This window comes from Ascaphus truei, chromosome 4 (assembly GCF_040206685.1).
Source record: "Ascaphus truei isolate aAscTru1 chromosome 4, aAscTru1.hap1, whole genome shotgun sequence".
NCBI classification, from domain to species: Eukaryota; Metazoa; Chordata; class Amphibia; order Anura; family Ascaphidae; genus Ascaphus; species Ascaphus truei.
Window position 1 is genome coordinate 208407096 of NC_134486.1, and position 17527 is coordinate 208424622.

Consider the following 17527-nt stretch of genomic DNA (forward strand, 5'->3'; position numbering starts at 1 on the left):
GATAGAAATTACTAGTGGAGGTAAAAGTACAAAGAAAATGTTTGTGGGGATATTCTATAAACCACCAGATTTCTGTGAGATTAAGGAAGCCAAAATACTTTTGCAAATGGAGAGGGCATCAAAACTAGGTCATGTTTGCATAATGGGTGATTTTAATTATCCCGACATAGACTGGGACAATGAAATTAGCATTACAATGACAGGAAACAGGTTTTTTGGGTGCTTAAGGACAGTTACATGACCCAAATTATTGAGGAACCAACCAGGAGAGGGGCAATACTGGATTTGATAATATCAAACAATGTAGAAGTAATCTATATATATAAAACTGAAAGTGTTGTTTGTGCGTCCATGTAGACAATTTGATTGGTCCTTCGGTCCGCCCTCTCACGGCTCTCATTGGCCGGTGTGTCTCGCCCCCCCTTGTGTCTTGCCCTCCCACGGCTCTCATTGTCCGGTGCGCTCTAACCCACTGTTACACTCACACACCAAACTCATACCGCTTGAGCCTCTCACCCGTGTGGACTGATCAGACCCCTGAGCTTCCTCATACTGGGTGAGCCTACCCTGCGGATTCCATTCCTCACACACCACACTGAGACAGCCTCAACTGCTCACCCCTGGAGACGCTGACCACCACACCGACCAAAGTAAGCTGAACCCTGCTGTTGCGGACAGCACGACCCCCCCCTCTCACCCCTCTGGCCTTGCCACCCCCCCCCCTCTCACCCCTCCGGTCTTTACCCCTCCAGTCTTAGCGCCACTGGACCTCCTGAACGACGCCACCACCCCCCTCTCACCCCTCTGGCCCCTTTCATAAAACTAAGCAGAGCACACGGCACAACCACCCCCCTCCCTCACACACCTCCAAATGCCTGCGTCGTAACGCCGCCACCGCTGCAGCTTCTGGACGACGACGCCACCCCCCGGCACAACCACCCCCCTCCCTCACACACCTCCGGACGGCTGCGCCTTGCCGCCGCTGCAGCTGCTGCACGACGCCGCCACCCCCCTCTCACCCTCCGGCCTTACCGCCGCTGCACCTACTTGACCACGCCGCCACCCCCTCTCACTCCTCCGCCCTTACCGCCTCTGCACCTACTTCACCACGCCGCCACCCCTCCCCCCCCTCTCACCCCTCCGGCCTTGTTTGTGAGATGGGCAGGAGATAAGGGAAAAGCAGAGGTATTAAACAAATTCTTTGACTCTGTGTTTACCAGGGAAGAATCAATTGCAATAGTAGTGTCGCAAGAGGAAGCCACAACTCCTATATTAACGAGCAATTTGTTAACTGAGGAAGAAGTTCATAGGTGGCTTGATAAAATTAAAGTAAATAAGGCACCTGGCCCCAATGGCATAATCCAAGAGTTCTCAAGCAGTTAAGCTCAGTAATAGCCAAACCATTACATTTAGAATTCAAGGTCTCCATTTCCACAAAGTACCACAAGGTTGGTGAAAAGCAGATGTGGTGCCTATATTTAAAACGGGAGCTAGATCACAATAGGGGAACTACAGACCTGTAAGCCTGACTTCAATAGTGGGGAACCTACTTGAAGGTTTAGTACAGGAAAATATTCAGGAATACCTAATAGAAAACAAAATTATTAGTAATAGTCAGCATTGATTTATGAAGGACTAGCTGATATACCCGGCGTTGCCCGGGATGTAAATGCGTCAAATGGCGGCGGCGGCGTTTGGAGGTGTGTGAGGGAGGGGGTGGTTGTGCCGTGTGCTCTGCTTAGTTTTACGAAAGGGGCCTGAGGGGTGAGAGGGGGAGGTGGTGGCGTTGTTCAGGAGGTCCAGTGGCGCTAAGACCGGAGGGGTAAAGACCGGAGGGGTGAAAGGGGGGGGGGGTGGCAAGGCCAGAGGGGTGAGTGGGGGGGTGGCACCATCCGCAACATCAGGGTTCGGCTTACTTTGGTCGGTGTGGTGGTCAGTGTCTCCAGGGGTGATGGTCGGTGTGGTGGTCAGCGTCTCCAGGGGTGAGCGGTTGAGGCTGTCTCAGTGTGGTGTGTGAGGAATGGAATCCACAGGGTAGGCTCACCCAGTATGAGGAAGCTAAGGGGTCTGATCAGTCCACACGGGTGAGAGGCCTAAGCGGTATAAGTGTGGTGTGAGTGTAACAGTGGGTTAGAGCGCACCGGCCAATGAGACCCGTGGGGGGGGGGGACACACGGGGGGGGAGGGGGCGAGACACACCGGCCAATGAGAGCCGTGGGAGGGCGGGCGGACCGACGGACCAATCAAATTGTCTACAGGGATGCACAAACAACACTTTCAGTTTTGTATATATAGATAAGTAAGCATTGGAAGGATGTTGATCCAGGGAGTAATCTGATATTTGGAGTCAGGAAGAAATTTATTTTTCCCTTTTTAAGATATCATTAAATGATTTTTCACTGTGTTTTTTTGTTTGCCATCTTCTGGATCAATATACTGTAAGTACTGTACACTACAAATATAGGCTAAGTATATATTTCTTTGCTGTGCATCGATTTTTTTAAAATTTTTTTTGTCTTTTCTGTTCTTACATAATTCTTTGTCTTTAGTGTTCCATTATAATACAGGCAGTCAGCAGACCTGTGCTAACAACCGCCATCAATGCTCCAGCCATGCATTTTGCAGAGACTATTCAACTGGATTTTGTTGTACATGTGTCCCTGGCTACTATGGTAATGGAAGGCAATGTGTGCCAGAAGGTAAGATATTTTTTTTTGGCCACAATTTTATTTGTGTGTAAATAGAATTATGTGAAATAAAGTCCCCGTATATTTTTCATCTAAGCCTGTATATGACTGGGCACAAGAGTAAATGAAGTGATGATGTTTAGCTGCCACAGATAAAATGTATTCTGAGGGTCTGTATGACTATAATTTTACATGATAGTAGTTTGGCACAAATTAGATTAATCGGAAGTGCTGACCAGAAAACGAGAGAAAACTCTCGAAAGTTTGTCTTATAATATCAATTGTTAGTCTAAATAAGAACGGTATCCCCTAATACTGAAGTACTCATTTACTCTGCACTATCGCAACTGGATTAACATGGCTATTTCTACTTAATTCTTGAGGATTTCAACTTCAATTGGCTTGACCCTAAAAACCACAAAATCCAGATACAACTCAAGTCACTTAACCTATCACAACTCATTTCCCAACCCACACGGACAAACCTGAAATCGCATAACTATTCCTTGCTAGACTGGATTCTCTCCTCAAACCCCAGCAGAATCCAATCCTTTGTCATCCTTCCTGACATTTTCAGTGACCATGCAATAGTGTACTGTGTAAAGGAAAATTAAACCGCCCCATTCAAGCCCTAAAGTTCTCCTCACTAGAACATTTAAAAACTTTAACCCACAACAGTTTCTGGATGACCTTACCAACTGCCCATGGCACAGAATCGATTTAATTCCAGACCCTGATTCTGCGCTCGACTATTTCCAATCCGAGTTCTTAAAACTCTGCGATACCCATGCTCCACTACGCAAAATAAGGGTACGGGAGGCCCACCTTCCATGGGTTACAACTGACCTTATTGCACTCTACCAGCTCAGGGATACCTTGTGGAAAAGCTACAAAGTAACTGGCACGACCAAGGATCTCAATCATTACAGATGCCTGCGGAACATGTGCACAAGGCAAACAAGGCACGCAAAAGCACAATATTACTCTGACAATCTCCACCAAAGTACATCAAACCCAGCTAACTTCTGGAAGGTTATCAACAATATATTCCAGCCTCCTAACCATCAACAACCAAGTAATATCACTAAGGGGGATATTACTCTGACAAACCCCACTGACATTGCAAATGCATTCAATGATTACTTTGTGGGGTGTGCCACTAACTTATTAGCGAAACCCAGCCCAAACCATAAACCTGAATCTCATCCTGGGAGTACACACATAGCCCCACCCCCTCCCAACACTGCCCACAATTTTCAATTTGGCCCAGTATCTGAAGAGGAGATTACACAAGCGCTCCTCAAACTAAAACTAAGCAGCCAATGCGGACCTGACTTACTACAATCTAGGTTCCTACGACTTGGTGCCCCAGCCATTGCCAAACCAATTGCGTCCATAGTCAACTCTATCCTGTCTGCAGGTCATATCCCTAAGACCTGGAAAACTGCCAGAGTTGTCCCAATCTTCAAAAGTGGGGACAAAAACACTGTCTCAAACTACAGGCCAATCTCACTTCTCCCAATTCTATCCAAAATCATGGAAAAATGTGTCCACTCCCAATTAAGCGATTACTATACCAAGACAAATTTCCCTAGCCAATTCCAATCTGGCTTTCGTCCCAAACACTCCACCGTAACTACCCTGCTAAAAGTTTGCAATGAAATCCAGTGTGGAATGGAACGGGGACAACTCACTGGTGCAGTATTCCTAGATTTTGCAAAGGCTTTTGATACAGTTGATCATGCTATCCTGCTTAACAAACTCCAGAGCTCTGGAATAGGGAAGCATGCTTTAAACTGGTTTCAGTCCTACCTATCAGGAAGATCCCAACATGTGTCCATCTCAGGCTCGAACTCCAACCCCCTGGATATCACCTGTGGTGTACCGCATGGTCCTGTTCTGGGCCCCTACTCTTCTCAGTTGTAACGTCTGTATGCCCGCAGACCTGGCCAGTCCGCAGTACTGAGGTGGGTAAGGGTATAACAAGCACCCACAGCAGTGAGGGCGTGCCTGGAGTGTGGTAGTAGTGTTGCCGGGTCTGTTGAGTAAGGGTTAACGTTATACTTGCTGAGACCGGGGTGCCAGAGGTCGGAGGGTAAAGTCCAAGTGCCAGAGTTCAGGGGTTGGAGAGAGCAGCGTAGTGAAGTCCGAAAGCCAGGGTTCAAGGGCAGGAGAAGGCAGCGTAGTCAAGTCCAAAGCAGAGTTCAAGTTCAAACCAAAGGAATCCAAACAGGGGCAGGGACAGGAACCAGAGCTGAAACAGACAAGGGAGCTAGGCATAGACACTGCATACACAGGAGCTACAGGAAAGCTATGCAGAGCAAGGACTGAGAGGACAGAGTGGGGTTATATGGGAAGAAGGGCCAATAGGGGTGAAGGGAGGAGCAGATGTTTGAGTGGGTAATTGCAGGGATAGGTCAGTGAGAGCAGGGGAGGAGACAGGGAGGTAATCAAGGGTAATAGCCTGCAACCGACGGGGGGTGGAGCCAGTGCCTGGGGACGGCTGATAACTAGAGCGGGTGCGCGCGCCTTCTGTAACATTGTTATGCGCGCGCACCGCGCGTGTACCACAGCGTGGGGGAAGTATCGCGGAGGAGGCGCTTGGCACGAGAGGCAGAGGGGAAGGAGGAGCGGAGGAACCAGGTAGGGAAAGGGCTGGGATGAAGGAGGCACGCCGAGGCGTGCGTGTACCTCGATAGGAGACAAGCGATCGGGAGCGCGTGCGCAGAACGTTTGCCTGGGCGTGTGGGCCGTGCCATGGAGGAACGGCTCAGGGAGGAGGATAGAGATTGGGTCCTTTTTTCCAAAATTAATTGGTTCGTTCAAATGTGGACATTGCAAGATCTGCCCGAACATGATCAAAACCACTCAATTTTCCAACCGTGAAGAAACACGCAGATTCCATATTAGAACGTTTATGTCATGTCAGACAAGTTTCGTTATATATACACTACAATGCGGATGTAAAAAACAATATGTAGGGCTAACGAGTAGAGCCTTAAAAACCCGCATCTTGGAACACTTGAGACTCATAAAAAATAATGACATGACACATCCAGTACCAATACACTTCAATAAATGTCCACTGGGCTCTATAAAGAATTTTCAATGTTGCGCCATTGAACATGTTGCTCTTCCCCCACGGGGAGGGGACAGAGTTAAGATCTTGCATCAGCGAGAGGCCCATTGGATTCACACATTAAATACGTTACAGCCCCATGGACTCAATATTGATTGGGACCTGCGTTGTTTTCTTTAGATATTGGCAATGTGTTTAATTTGAGTAATGATAGCATATCTGTATCCTCCAATTAAAGTTTTAGGTAATTCATTTTTATTAACTACATTAAGTTATAGCTTTTGCTCTGCTCCACTCTTACTTTTTCCTCTCCCCCCTTCCCCCCCCCTTCTCCACCTCTTGTTTTTCCCATCCTCCCCCCCCCCCTCTCCCCATTCAAAGTATTTGGTCCAATTTTCTAATGTCAAACAGCATCATTTAATATCTACTATGAAGGGTATGCTTAATATGTGTCTTTATATTGATAAAATGGTTTACATATCAACATAGATTTGAAGCTGTGGTTAACCATATGACATAGACTTAAGAAACCATTTACATCTTTGCAGTGATGAGACGAGCTTTTTAAATATCGATTTACTGTCAATACACTGCCTGACACTATATCCTATGTGTATTTATACATGTCTGATACAGACCACATTTATTTTTGTAATGTACCAGCATGACATAGGAAATGAACACATAAACAGGCAAAGGTACTGAACAGGTTAAATTTTAATTTGATTTTCGCGGGCTTTTGAGTGTACTTAAGCAGGCAGTCACCGCTTCTCCCCACTCCGAGACGAAGCCCTATCTGTAAGGGTGAAACGCGTAGAGGGGGAGATTGCGTTGTATGCATTTGGGAAATAAGAATAAATAGGCAACTTATAAATAATTAAATGGGGATAAATTAATTGAATCCTTGATGGATAAGGATTTAGGAGTGCTTGCAGACAGCAGTCATAGTAATTGAATATGGAGTACAGTTCTAGGCACCACTTCTTAGAAAAGACATTATGGAACTAGAAAAAATGCAGAGAAGAGCCACCAAATTAATAAAGGGGATGTATAATCTGATTTAGAAGGAAAGGCTAGCTAAATTAGATTTGTTTTCATTAGAAAAGAGGCGTCTTGACAATACAAGGAGCTTTAAAAAAAACGATTCATCCCAAGGGCAGTACAAAGGGCACAGGGTCATGCTTAAGTTTGGAGGAAAGGATATTTCCCCAGCAACAAAGGAAAGGGGTTTTTGTTTTTTTACAGTAAGTGCAGTTAAAATATGAAATTCATTACCCATGGAGACTGTGATGGCAGATATAATAGATATCTTCAAAAAATGATTGAATATCTTTTTTAGAAAGGAAAGGTACAGTATACAGGGATATACCAAATAAGTAAACATGAGAAGGATGTTGATCCAGGGAGTAATATTTGAGTCAGGATGGAATTTATTTTCCCCCTTATGAGCTATCATTAGATGATATTTTACTGGTATTGTTTTTGCCTTCCTCTGGATCAATATACTGTGAGTACAAATATAAGACAAGTATCTGTCATCTAAACTTAGCATAAGTAGAACTTGATGGCTGTACAGTACGTCTTTTTCAACCTCGTCTACTATGTAACTATGTAACGTTACCTGATAAGGGGGATTACCGCAACCTAAAAAAAATACACAGCACATGCACATTGGGAAATAACGTTATTAGGAAAGATTAACACACCACAGCTGTAAATACCAGCATTGCAGTGACCTGGGCAATGCGGGAGGGCATGGCCACATTACCCTGGTCCCATCCACACCAGGCGTACTTTGTAAATTTATTTATATGTTTCTCGTTGTCTGCAATGTATATAGTTATGTTTGTTCAATATTATACATGTTAAATGTTTTATTTAATTTTTTAATTCAATATTATTGTGGTTATTTCTGTCTCCTTGGAAACCATTTTCTCATATGTACTGTGCATAGATGGCTAGCCGCGGGCCTGTTCTCCGTTTAAAACGGAGTTTCCCGCGCGGCGGCCGCTTCAATAGATAAGCGCTAATGGCGCTTACTATTGAAAGCGCCCGAGGCGCGGGAAAACCGGGCGAAAACGGCCGAAGACAGCCGCTCGCCGCCCGCAGCTGTTTTTAAACTGCGGGGGCAGCCGCATTAGATTTAGCCCGGCCGCGTGTGTAGATTCATTCTGGTAAACGTATACTTTATACCATAAATTATATATACAATAGTAGGCCAAATAAACATATCGAACATTCACTTTCATCATTAAACAACATATTATAGTTAATCCATAAAAATAAAAATTAATATTAATTTGTTGCTGTGTTTCAGCCATTATATGTTCCACCATGTATCTGTTATTATAACTTATCATGAAAGGGTTCATTCCTACAACCTTTTCCCTTGCAGGCCTTTTGGAGAAATAATTCAATACTCCTCAGGGTTTAGAAGTGAGTAAGGGCAGCTTTCAGCAGGTGCTAAATATGGCTACATTAATAGCATAACCTTAACAGTAATGGAGGTCTGAGGTTCTCCATTGGTACAGATGCAGCGGCCGTTATTCGAACAAATCACGGCGCCGTTTTCGTGTGCGCTGCTGTACTCCACGCGGCATTATCTCGGCCAATCGCCCCAGGCACACGTGTTTATCGCGGTTGCTTTGTTTGAATTTCATGGATTGTGTGAATTAATTGTAATGTGTACAGTACTGTGCTGCTGTGCTACTGTGTCAATTTCAGGTGTTTAAAAGCCAGAACACTAAAATGACATTTTCTGCACACGCGTCTAAAGGCGGTACGGTTGGAAGAAATCGCACGCCATGACATGGGTATTCCGAGGTATACAGCGCATGAAGTGTTCGAATAACAGCCGCTGCATCTGTAGTTAAAGTGCTCATTACCTTATGATTTGCATATAAAGAATGTAATGGAACAGAAATACCCCTGTCTGCCTTTTCTGTTCAGCCCCCCTCTCCCTTGGCAGTTCCCCCTGCTAGCTGCACTAGGATGTCACTTTCCTTGCAGTTCACTCTCAGTGCAGATGGAATGGATACATTATGTATCTCTTTTTCCTTCCAAGCTGTCACACCCCTGGTTGCTCTGGCAACATCTCCAGTCCTCCAGTTGATGGACTTTCCCATTTTCTCCCCTGTCTTTTTGCTGACAGTAGTGCAGTCTCACTCCATTTTAGTGTGACCCTTGCCCCTCACTTCCTTTTCCACCATTACCTCTGGATGAGTGAGCACTGCTGTAAACTCCTGTATGGTAGGATTATCTTTTCACCTGCCTTTAACTACCAAGCACCCACATAGAGACATTATCCCAACATCTACATCTCTACACAAGTACCTGTCTTTTACCCTGCTTTCCACAAATAAAGTAAAGAAAAGAAACAGACTTATTGTGCTTGGAAAAGAGGTCCGAGTTGACACTATCTGGGCTAAATCATCTACATATGACCCTGGCTTTCAGAATAAAGAAGCCTACAGTAAGATCCATTAAAATGTAAGGTTCCCTTATTTTTAAGGAAAGTGACTAAACAATATTCAAGCAATATCCTACATGTGTATTTTTTAAAATAAATTAGTTCAGTACTATGAGAAAATACTTGTAGCGTTACATTAAAAATGTCTTTAATTTTTTTTTTATTATTATCACACTTCCCCTTCCTCTTCTGGAACAGGCTCTGTCACACCCCTTTTTGAGCCCTGCCCTCTCACTAGCAGTGCACCAATTGTATCTAGTAACTGCCTGGTCACATGATCTTCCCCACAGAACTTTGCATCTTGGGTCCTCTCCTGCTGCACTGACAGCCATTTAGTGAACCCCCGATCTTCGCTGATCGATCACAGGAGAACGGATCGATCGGCAACTTAACTAAACACTTGTCAGTGTGTAGATTGTATTGATGCACATATTGAATGGATTTTTTTTTTTTATTTGTTTATTTTTTAAACGGCAGCGTGAACTGCTGCTTTAAGCAGCTTTGGCAATGTGTGTTATGGACACAAATACTTTAAAATGAGATAGCATAACATTAACAAATTAGCCACCTTCTGAGGATCTACCCCTTTGGTCCTAATCATCTCCACACATTCCTCTGTGGCCAACATGACCAACATGTTCATCACCCCTACCCTGGTGACCATCACAATTAATGGGTGTACGAGTCGGGCTTGGGCTTCCATGTTGGCCATGAGAACACACATTCACCATCTGATATACAGTACCAACTATTACCTGCCTCATTTCCTTCTTCCAAACTCTCTGTTCTTGATCATAATAGTAAGATTAAAAGAGTATGCCTGAGCTTCTTTTTGTTATTAATTTCTTACTAAAAACAACAATTAATGGATGGCTTTGGTTCATTAGATGGAATGTTTAGAAATAAATGTTATTGGTTTAGTGACTAAAACCTGATGAAGTGGCTGTTCCTTTTCTTTTTTCTTGCTTCAGAGAATGAACTTGGGAAATTGATTAGAGCTATACGTTATGGGTCCCCTTAAATTTGTAATGAGGTGAAAGCTGCACACTAAAAAGGTATTTAAAGTATGAAACAATTACCGGTGCTCCTGCGAAAGGATAGAAGCCTGCAGCAGATCCAATGATGCACGGAGAAGGGCAACGCAAGGCACAATGGATTTGGAATGAATTTAATTTATTCGCCAAAAAACACAACGTTTCGACCGTAAAGGTCTTTTTCAAGTCAGGCAAAGTGGCGTCCCCTTAAATTTGTTACATGTAGGAGCAGTGAATAACAGATTAGTACAGGATTCACCTTTCTATAAACAGACCTATAATATTATAATGATATATTTTTTTTATTGTATATCGCTGACACTGTACACTGCGCTGTTCATACAGTTTTCAGGCACAATGAGCCCCTGCCCCATAGACCTTACAATGCAATTTTGGCTCCTGGTGCACAGGGAGAAAATGACTTGTCCGTGGTAACAAGGAGGCGACACTGGGATTTGAATATTACCTATATTAATTGTAGTGTGAATGACAATGGCTACACACAGTACTGTCCCGGCCAGCTTTATTCTAAAGCTTGCCGGGTGTATCGCGGGCTGACAGCGGGGCTTTTCTCCGTTTAAAACGGAGTTTCCCGCGTGGCGGCCGCTTCAATAGATAAGCGCTAATGGCGCTTATTATTGAAAGCGTCCGAGGCGTGGGAAAAACGGCCGAAGATAGCCGCACGCCGCGCGCAGCTGTCTTTAAACTGCGGAGGCAGCCGCATTAGTTTTAAGCTGGCCGGGACAGTATGTTTAAATCAGGTTTACTTATTGACAATGTTTGCTTTGTTTGTCCTGTTATGTACTGTACACACAGAACATTTACTTTCTTTTCAAACATTAATGAATTAATATCATGTGTTTCAGGATCCGCTCAGCGTGTAAATGGTAAAGTCAAAGGCAGAGTCTTTGTTGGAAGTAATCCATCTCCAATTGTATTCGAGAATATCGACCTCCACTCTTACGTTGTGGTTAATGACGGACGAGCTTACACTGCCATTAGCACGATCGTTGAGTCGTTGGGTTACTCCTTGCTTCCGCTTGCCTCTATCGGTGGTGTTATTGGTTGGATGTTTTCACTGCAACAGCCAGGATATAAGAATGGATTCAGCATTACTGGTAAATTCAAGAATGAACTAGTGGAAACCCCTGCCAACTGTGTGCTTCCATTATAGCTTTATGAGACCTGAGACTATTTCGCAATTGTTGATATTTTCAATGGACGAGTTTGAAAGTTCTTTTGTGCATGTACTTTGTACATGAGGCATCACAAATATCTTCTTACTTGTTAGATATTGTTCATGTACAAACAACTTGTATTAAGAACTCTCAGGCAGAGAGTGTATATATATATATATATATATATATATATATATATATATAATATTATATATATAATATATATCATTATTTAAAAAGATAATATACTATTTTTTTAAAAAGAAATCATTGACCTTAGATGCTCAGAGAAATGGGCTCGCCAATTATGAAACATAAATTATAACTTTATGGGGCTATGTACTGTATCTTGCTCTTTGGAAGTTCATTTAGAAGCACCTTAAACTTTGTTTTTGTTTTTTTACTACTGGCGCTGAGTCAAATCCTAAATGTAACTTGGTAATTTGCCTTTCAATTGGTTAACCCTTTATTATTGTCCTTACTGTCAACTGAGGAGTTAAATGCTTTACAAAATATCTTGTTTTCATTAAGTTAAAAATATTTGTGATGAACACAATATGTACACAAAATAAAACAAAAATAAAAATGAAGGAAAGAGTAAAAAGTAATAAATGTACAAATATTTGTACATATTGGGAGGAGGTATTGGGTTGCTTGGCGCTGCCTCATAACTAGGACATTCACTGCTGTTCTATCACTTTGTTAAGTTCAACTATTTTGTCTTTTAGGTGGAGAATTTACACGAAGAGCAGAGGTCACTTTCTTGCAGGGAAATGAGAAGCTAGTTATTAAGCAGCAGTTCAGTGGCATTGATGAGCATGGCCACCTCACTATCAGTACGGAACTTGAAGGCCGTGTGCCAGAGATACCATTTGGCTCGGTAGTCCACATTGAACCTTATACTGAGTTATATCAAACGTCCAGCTCTGGTAAGTACTAATTGTGTTAGTTAATCCCGTATTCCATCTAAATATTTTCTTATTTGTCATATATGTCACCTTACCTGAGCTTATCAGTTGTCCCCCTGTTCAGTATGTCACTGTACAAACGACCCCACTATATTAGTGCACGTCCAGTTCTAGTCTGAATTACTTACAAGCATGTTGCTACCTTCCATTATACATTAATAGAATCAATAGTAGCACTTTCTATGTGAACAGAAAATCTTGGAAAGCAGGAGCTATGTGCTGCTGAACTCGTTAACTCACAACTATTGGTTTAAAGTTAAAACTTAACAATCAAATGTGGTGCTTTACATTGAAATGCAGGTGTAGGAAAATGTGAGGTATTTTAGCAATATGAGCACAATATCAAATTCAGCTTATTTATGACAACGAGGCAACCAATGTTATACATCTGATTAGTACAAATTACAGTCCATGGGGCCTATTCATTAAACTAATGTAAAGCAGAACCCCATGTATGAATTGGGATCATGATTGTTGATGAGGAATAAACCGAGCTAAGAATGGGTTAATGATTTTGGGTGGGAAGCTTTTCATATGGAATATTCTGGAAAGCTTTAGCCATTGATAGTTTGGATAAATGGGCGGAGCTAATATTAGTAAGAGTAAGTGTCATACTTTTTAGGTTAACACCACGAGAAGTTTGTTTTGCTGCTTTCCTTCCCATTTGTTATAGTATATTACATTTTTCAGGACTCTAGTTTCCCAAATAGGATCAATATTTTTTCCTAATTAATAAATATATAAATTCCCATACTTCACCCCTATCATGAATGGAGAGGGTAATTCATCAGGAGTATTTTTCAGGATGATGAGGAACAACCTGGACCTAGTGGGGTTAATAACTTAGATTAAGGCTTTGTCCTCGCTGACGCTGAGCTCGCTGAGCGGGCGGTGCTTGGCGAGGTGACTTGCATATCTACTATATATTTCAGAAAGCACTGTATGTCTGCGTCCCAAGGGCCAATCGCATAGGACCTTGGGTCTGTCACTCCGGCTCAGGCCATGCCCGCCCCCGCACACCTCTCATTGGCCTGCGTCCAACACCAATGCCACACTGTCCCACCCCTCACTGACTCTCATTGGCCTGCGTCCAATGCCCGCCCCCGCACACCTCTCATTGGCCTGCGTCCAACACCAATGCCACACTGTCCCACCCCTCACTGAGCTAATACTTCTACACTGTCCCACCCCTCACTGAGCTTTGGGAACGCTTTGCATTTGCAGCACAACCTTCACTGCTCTGGGGCCACGCTTCACAGCTATCAAAACCCTCACCGTCTGCTATCACAGACTGCCCAATCAGGTACAGAATCAGCTACACACAACATCTACACACAACGCACGATAACACCAAACACTGCACACACACACATTCACACAACACCAAACACTGCAGACACTGCACACACACACATTCACACAACACCAAACACTGCAGACTGCCTCATCAAAACACCACCCTCGCCCACCCCCAACTCCCCCCCCCCCGGTCCACGCCACAGATCTCCCTCCGCAACCGCACACCCTCTACAGGCCGCGGCCTACAGTCAAACACCATCGGCACCGATCGCCCTCCCGCTACCTCACACACTGTACGGCCCGCGGACCGGGACGCACGCCACAGATCTCCCTCCCGCTACCGCGCCCCTCCCATCTCCCGCTAAACAACATCGCAACCGGCTACCTACTCACTTCGGCAGCGGCACGCACGGAGCTCTTCCAAATGCCAGCGCACGACACACATCTCCCTCCCGCTACCGCACACCCTCTACGGGCCGCGGACCGGGACACACGCCACAGATCTCTCTCCCGCTACCGCGCCCCTCCCATCTCCCGCTAAACAACATCGCAACCGGCTACCTACTCACTTCGGAGGCGGCCCGCACGGAGCTCTTCCGAACGCCAGCGCACGACACACATCTCCCTCCCGCTACCGCACACCCTCTACGGGCCGCGGACCGGGACACACGCCACAGATCTCTCTCCCGCTACCGCGCCCCTCCCATCTCCCGCTAAACAACATCGCAACCGGCTACCTACTCACTTCGGCAGCGGCCCGCACGGAGCTCTTCCGAACGCCAGCGCACGACACACATCTCCCTCCCGCTACCGCACACCCTCTACGGGCCGCGGACCGGGACACACGCCACAGATCTCCATCCGCAACCGCAGACCCTCTACAGGCCGCGGCACCGATCGCCCTCCCGCTACCTCACACACTGTACGGCCCGCGGACCGCCCACCACGCCACACATCTCCCTCCCGCTACCGCACACCCTCTACGACCCGCGGACCGGGACGCACGCCACAGATCTCCCTCCGCAACCGCAGACCCTCTACAGGCCACGGCCCACGTGTGGGGGGGGGACAGTGTGTGTGTGTGGGGGGGGGACAGTGTGTGTGTGGGGGGGGGGGGGACAGTGTGTGTGTGGGGGAGGGGGGGACAGTCTGTGTGTGTGGGGGAGGACAGTGTGTGTGTGGGGGAGGGGGGTCAGTCTGTGTGTGTGGGGGAGGGGGGACAGTGTGTGTGTGGGGGAGGGGGGGACAGTGTGTGTGTGTGTGTGTGTGAGGGGGGGACAGTGTGTGGGGGAGGGGGGACAGTGTGTGTGTGTGGGGGGGGGGACAGTGTGTGTGTGTGGGGGGGGAGACAGTGTGTGTGTGGGGGGGGGAGACAGTGTGTGTGGGGGGGGGGGAGACAGTGTGTGTGGGGGGGGGGGAACAGTGTGACTCCCGGGCAACGCCGGGTCTCTCAGCTAGTATATATATAAATGCCAGTCCCTGCTCATGCGATGCGCCCGCGGGTATGCGCGTGCACACACGCTTACCGGCGCTCAGCGCTTAGGTAAATCATTTTTTTTTTACTTTCCCCCTCGCTCAACTATTCGGCAATGCCGCCCCCCTCTCTCCCCCCCTCCCCCCCCAGAGTAGATGCAGGACACCCGGCTCGCATGCTTTGAGCGCCAGCGCGCTCAGCACCAGCGGGGACTCAGCTTTAGAAGCCATTTTAGCTGCAATGAGATAAAAGTATACAAGGATGAGGGAGTGTGGCTAAGGGAGGTGTTGGAGTGGTTTGTAGGTGAAGTTGTCAGGCCAGAGTCAGTTCCAACCATGCCAGAAGCTGAGGAAGAGCCAGCAGTGGGTGCAAAGTGGCCTAGGAGATCGAGGCCACCAGCTCAACAGAGGTTACAGCCCTGAAGCGGGACCAGCATATCGTAGACATATTTCAGTACTGAGTGAGGACTGGTGCAGAGGAAAGGAACCAGTAAGAGGAGCTGTAGGTCTGCAATGGGCCAGCTCATAAGTTTCTACAGTATCCAGGATGGAGACAGAGGGACGCATAGGAAGAGTGATGGGGGTGACAGGCCTTGAACGGTGGACCCATGCAGAAGAGGTGAGTGGGGCCCATGAGATTGATGAGCTAGCAGCTCGACGTAAGCCTGAGGGAGTAGATTCCATGTGGGAGGCAGAGGAGAACGCCGGCATGTGCCCGGTACACTGGCTGCTGGGTGACGTCATCAGCAGATCAAGCAGGGAGACAGCAAGAAAGCATGCTGACAGGAGGGAATCAGAGCAGACAGGCCCTAGACAGCCACTAGTGACAGCAAGAACACCTGACAGAATGGGGGTTGAGGAGAATATTGGTTAGTATGATATAAGATATAGGGGGATCCCCTTAGGTGCACCTACAAGGCCACTTTTGTTTTATACCAGCAGAGCAGTAATGTGAGTATGATATAACTAGGGTCTGGAAGGGGTCAGGTGGAGTAGAGAATAAACAGAAAAATAATAAAGAGAGTATTGGTAAATTGGTGAGTGTAATAAAAACATTAGTGAACAAGCTAGATGATTCTACTGGAGTTGGATGCGGGGTTAGTAGTATACATGGAATATAGGTCTACTAACATAAAGAAACCAGCGAATGTTGTATCAAATATAGCTCATAAGGATGCTTAAATGTTTGGTGGTAGCCCATTAGGCATGCCTTTGTCGAGAGAAATGAAAGAAAAACATTTGGAAAAGAGAGTTTCTAGATGTATTGACTTTGCTACTGTAGCTTTGGATAAGGAGACTTTAGAAAGAATTGATAAAAAGGCAAGAGGTTAAAGTCATATCTGGTTGGAAGCAAAAAGCAGTTAGCAAAGACGTTCAGAAACTGGTTACAAGGCTTTGTCATTTTGGCGAGTATTATCACCGGAAAGGTGTTCAGCATTATTTTGTTATGTTGATATGATTTGAAGTGCCTATAAAGTATCTGGTGGCATAGTCTGGTGGAAATACGATAATCATTTTCACCAGAGATTAGCGGTGAGGCCTAATTTAAGGTGGGATTTTAAAAAGCGACTACTTTCAGAATAAAAGGGTCACTTTCTGGTCTGACAATTTGGGAGTGGTACAAGCAATCAACAACATTTCTGTGAATTCTCTGCCAGTGCTTAGTTTGCTTAGTTGCCTGGAGCCAGTGGCAGATTGGAAATGAAATGTAGCACGGGCATTTCACTTACCTGCCGGCCCTCCTCCCGCGGTGTCATGATGTTGCTGCGTCAGGTGATGGTGCATTGTCATGGGAATGCATCACCATTTGACATCACGTCGCCATGAAGACGCAGTGTCACATGGTGCCGCGATGTCAATCGTTGAGGGTCGCTCTCTTTCAGAGGCCCCGCTCTCTCCCCCGGCAATCAGTTCCATTGTTGTGGTCAAGAGTGTGGGATCTCTGTAACCACGATTGTAGCGGGCTGTGGGCGTGCTGTGGCAGTAGCCCATGAACCCACCGGGCATTTGTCGATTGACCCAATCCGCCCCTTCGTGGAGCTGAATATGTGGGTCAGAGCATGCCATGTGCCAGGCATGCAGAACTCTGTAGCCGATTCCCGGTTTTGTTTCCAGCGGGAAGAATTTTGGAAATTGGCGCCAGATGCAGTGGTGGAGGGCTGGCAGTGCCTGAATTGCTTGTGGAACCTAGTTTTGGTGGTATCGTCAGTTTAATAAAGGAGACCAAGGGTTTATACACCGAGGAAGCTAGTATAAGGATCCCCCAGCATGGCTGCCAAGGCAGGATGTCAGCCTTATTCTGGGTCTATTGCCTGTATCTGCCTGTTCCCTTTATAAGGA

The 17527-nt window shown here is 45.9% G+C and overlaps 1 protein-coding gene across 1 annotated transcript in view; it reads left to right on the forward strand.

The window, feature by feature from the left end:
• The window catches only part of NID1 (nidogen 1), a 149053-nt gene that overhangs the window by 50960 nt on the left and 80566 nt on the right, over window positions 1–17527 (forward strand). Inside the window, exons 5-7 of the mRNA XM_075596801.1 lie at window positions 2550–2699; window positions 11136–11387; window positions 12176–12376. Coding sequence (XP_075452916.1) covers window positions 2550–2699; window positions 11136–11387; window positions 12176–12376 — 603 coding nt within the window. The remainder of the gene's footprint in view (window positions 1–2549; window positions 2700–11135; window positions 11388–12175; window positions 12377–17527) is intronic.